This window comes from Musa acuminata, chromosome BXJ1-8 (assembly GCF_036884655.1).
Source record: "Musa acuminata AAA Group cultivar baxijiao chromosome BXJ1-8, Cavendish_Baxijiao_AAA, whole genome shotgun sequence".
In the NCBI taxonomy this organism is placed as follows: Eukaryota; Viridiplantae; Streptophyta; class Magnoliopsida; order Zingiberales; family Musaceae; genus Musa; species Musa acuminata.
In genome coordinates this window covers 47,339,340-47,343,801 of record NC_088334.1, presented here as the reverse complement: position 1 = coordinate 47,343,801, position 4,462 = coordinate 47,339,340, and the positions used below count along the sequence as shown (strand labels likewise).

Here is a 4,462-nt window from a genome sequence, read left to right as displayed (position 1 = left end):
GAAAGAGGAATTCCCTTGCCTATCTCGAACAGGCTGATTGGACCCGTGAGAGACAGTGGGAACCTGCGCTGGGATTTCCTTCCCGCCTCTCGAAGCAAACCAGATGGGGAATACAAGACAGACGGAGACGGGTGGCGTCCGTGACCTGCCATCTGCCGCACGCCACTTCATTGCGGCTCACGTTTTTTTATTACTTCAGTTCCGATGTCATCACGTGTGTTTCACGCTCCTCACGTGTCTCGGCTGACCCCAACTACATTCACCACTGAGTCGATGCCATCGTGGAGGCTCAGCAATTGGACGGTGGAGATTCATAGCCTCCTCCTGTCTTCTGTTTCCGTGTCCTGTGTTGTTTCGGCTCGGCTGGAAGATGGAGCGAGGAGGAGCAAAAGAAATGCGGGCGTGCAGATGTCACGTGACAGAATAGCGCAGCCGAACCCGCAAGTCGGCTCTCCAGATTCGCGTAACGGATGAAACGGCAAGCCGGAGACGGACTCGGTCGCAAACCCACAGGCCTACTTCCACGGGCCCCACGAAGCGCGTGGGGACCGGGGCCGGACCGGTAATAAACGACTGCGTTCCGGTCTCGTTCTCGTGGAAATCAATGGCAACGACCGAGTAGACGCAACTTGCACGCGTTCTGCACATTGACATCTCCTCCTGCACGGCATTTATCACAAACATCTTAAAAGAATCGATTACGCCAAGGATGCATGAGCAGCATCGGAGCTCGACCAGGTAAGACGCATTAAAAACGACGCTGTTGGACTCATGTTCGAAGATGTGAGACGCTACCACCTCGCATCTGTCTTCGCTGCTCCGACCTGTTAAATGGCGGTGGACCGGATATGCATCCTTCCCACCGATGCTAAAAGAAATGTTTTTAATCTCGTTTGGGTTGGTCGACGCTGTCACCACGCTACCACAGGACAACCTGTCAACGCCATTCGGAAGGTGATTCAAAGCTCGACCCCACTCCAGATTGGCTCCACCGGACCTCACCTTTCTTTGACGCTCGAACTGGTTACGACTGCCTCGTCGTTTCAAACTGCAACTCCCTGTATGGTATTCGTACCTCATGGCCAGACTTTCCACTACCGGGTGGTAGGGACCGGTTCCTCTTTTACAGCCTCGGATTGGAAATGAACCGGAGGCTAAGCACCAACAAGGACTTTTAATTTACCATCACATTAACCCAAATAGTAGTAGAATTCTGCGAGGGACCGCAGAGGGGGAATCATGTCGTCGATTACATTCGGATCCACCGAGAATGATTGATAGGATGCTTGGGTCGTACGTCTGGTCCTTCCAGCCGAGTCGTAGCCCCTACCTGACTTGATTAAGCCCCACCAAACCCCCTCCAATCTCGATCTAGTCGTTCGTTGTCGTCGCCTAAGCGGTGGGAGCCAATGCCAATGGATGGCTCGGATGCGGTGTCGGGTGATGGGTGATTCCGATTACAAGTTTGATCGCAGAAGATCCGCCCAGGGCCGTATATCACGTGTCTTGTCCTTTGGGACGACGCACAGCTAATGATTTCGTAACGTCCCCGACCACGTTGAAAACCACGTCGTCCCATTCATTAGCGTACCACTCTCTCGCCGTCTACCTTGAGCCTTAAGCTCGGCTCGGCTCGGCTCGGCTCGGCTCGGCTGTCTCCCCCACGTTTTACAATAGGGTCCGTGCTTTCGAACGTGTAATATAACGACTCTGCCCCTGCCCTCTCTTATCCCCTCGCAACAAGAGGTCCCTTCGCTGCGCGTTTCACCTCCTTCCGTCCCTCCTTCCCTCCCCCATCTTTTCCAAACTCTACGCTCCATATTCAATTCCTTGCCCCTCTCTCTCGTTTCCTCTCTGGTAATTTGGGAACATCGACTTGCGGAATGAAACTCTTCGGCATCGGTGTCCCCTTCTGGTCTCCAATTTCATCTTGAAGGCGAGATCTCGGAAGGGAATGGTGCAAGTGGACTCGCGAGATCTCTGAATCCGTCCAAGCCAGGGGCTGCCTGAGTTGCAGCGGGATGGGTTGGGCTTCGTTTTGGTCCGATGAGGATCGGCAGATGGCGGTGGCGGTGCTCGGCCGCCAGGGCTTCGATTACCTCAACGCCCACCAGGAATCCTCCTCCGATGGACACCTAACCGCCGTCGGCGGCAGCGACGCTGACCTCCAGAACAACCTCCAGGACGTCGTCGAGGGCCAGACGTCCACCTGGGCCTACGCCATATTCTGGCAGATCTCGCGGTCCGAGTCCGGGGACTTCGTCCTCGGCTGGGGCGACGGCTACTGCCGCGATCTCGGGGACTGGGAGGAGGAAGGCGGCGGCGGCGTCCGGAGCCACCCGATCGACGCCGCCCACCAGAAGATGCGGAAGCGGGTGCTCGAGAGGCTCCACGCGCTCTCCGGCGGCTCTGACGACGAGAATTACGCGCTGCGGCTTGACCGCATCACCGACGTGGAGATGTACTTCCTGGCGTCCATGTACTTCTCGTTCCCTAAAGGGGAGAATCCCCCGGGGATGGCTCTCGCTTCGGGGAAGCACATATGGATATCGGAGGTGGGGCTGTCATCACCGGCGTGTGGCAATTACTGCGTCCGGGCGTTCCTTGCGAGGTCGGCTGGCTTTCGGACGATCGTCTTCTTGCCGTTCGATGCGGGCGTGCTCGAACTGGGTTCAGTGGATCCCGTGCCGGAGAGCTTCGAGACGGTGCAGAGGATTAGGGCCATCTTTGGTCGAGGCCTCGATAAGAAGGCGGCGGCGGCAGCAGCAGTCGATAAGATAGGTGAGAACAATGACCCCGTTTTGGCTTCGCGCTTCGGGGCCGGCGCCTACATCGCGGAGTATCCTAGGATCTTTGGGAGCGATTTGAATCTTGGGCACGCTCAACTGAACGGTGGAGCAGCGTCCATCGTGAAAGCGGAGAAGAAGCGGTTGGAGATGAACGCGAAGCGTGGGGATCACCACCAGAAGAATCCGCCGGCGGATGGTGGGACGACGCTTCAATGGAACCAGAATCACATCGTAAATGCTCACCAGAAGAAATTTGCTAACGGTGCAGCATACGTTGGACATGCGAGAGGGGTCGTCGGGGAAAATCCTCCTAGGCCGGCAAATAGGTTCCGGCCTCAGGAGCAGCCGCCGCAGCGCCAGCAGCTGAAATCGCTGCCGCCGTCTGGGCAAATTGATTTCAGCACAGATGGGCCGAATCCTGCTTCCGCTGGCGTCTTGGTTGGTCATTTGGGTGGGTTGGATTCGGAGCTCTCGGACTTGGAGGTCCCGTGCAAAGAAGAGAAACCGTGCGCGACGGAAGAGCGGAGGCCGCGAAAGAGGGGCCGAAAGCCGGCCAACGGCAGGGAGGAGCCGCTCAACCACGTGGAAGCCGAGCGCCAGAGGAGGGAGAAGCTCAACCAGAGGTTCTACGCCCTGAGGGCCGTGGTGCCCAACATCTCGAAGATGGACAAGGCCTCCCTGCTCGGCGATGCCATATCCTACATCACAGAGCTCCAGAAGAGGCTCAAGGAGATGGAGGCGGAGAGGGAGATGTGTGGTGACTCATCATCCTTGATGGATTGCAAGCCGAAATCGCATTGCCCTGAGATCGACGTCCAGGCAGCACAGGACGAGGTCATCGTTCGTGTGAGCTGCCCATCGGAGACGCACCCTATCTCCAAGGTCATCCAAGCTTTCCGGGAATCGCAGGTGAACGTGGTGGACTCAACGGTCGCCGCAAGTAATGACAGTGTGCTGCACACGTTCGTGGTGAAGTCGCCGGGCACGGAGCAGCTCACCAAGGAGAAGCTAATCACCGCTCTGACTCATGACGGCGTCCGCATGCCCCCCTCTGATCGATAAGTAGCGTTGGCAATCAACTCATCTAATGGTGGGTGGTTATTTCATCTTCTTCTCGACCCTTGCAATTTATCTGACTTCTCGAATGTATTGCCTGCTTGATTACGTACGGTGTGGCCTTCTTAATTCAAGAGATAGATATCCAACATTTTAGATTGGGAAAATCCGGTCCCTCGATCAGCTCATGGCCACAGATAAAATGAGGATTAACTTTGAACGCTAGAACAAGAAAAAGTTGCTCTCGTTCACGACCATCACGTAGAAGATGAAATGGTTTTCGTCGTCGGAATTCTCCGGTGTTCAAAGCATGGGTGGGTTCTCTGGGAAAGAGAAGCCAGCGAGTTTTTGCTTAAGAAAGCAGACCCGTCCCCGTGTAAGGTAGGTAGGTGGCTTTAAAGCTTCACGCTTTGGGTGATAGCTTTTATTGTATCGATCACCTTAAAACTTCATGCGTGCAAATCATTTCACGATTTTGTTAATACGAGCATTATGTTTTCGGTTCCGACCCTTTTTATTTGATCCTAACTAAGATTCATTAGAAAGAAGAAAGAATATGTTTTTGGGTGAATTAAACAATTTTTTTCTCGTAGCGACGGTTCAAATCCCTCTCTCTC

The 4,462-nt window shown here is 55.1% G+C and overlaps 1 protein-coding gene across 1 annotated transcript; it reads left to right on the top strand.

Annotated features, from left to right (window-relative positions):
* Positions 1 to 1,735: 1,735 nt before the first annotated feature.
* Positions 1,736 to 4,012, top strand: LOC135588322 (transcription factor MTB2-like). The gene has a single exon (XM_065080400.1). The coding sequence runs from the start codon at positions 2,022 to 2,024 to the stop codon at positions 3,849 to 3,851; it is 1,830 nt and encodes a 609-aa protein (XP_064936472.1). The 5' UTR covers positions 1,736 to 2,021; the 3' UTR covers positions 3,852 to 4,012.
* The last annotated feature ends 450 nt before the right edge of the window (positions 4,013 to 4,462 follow it).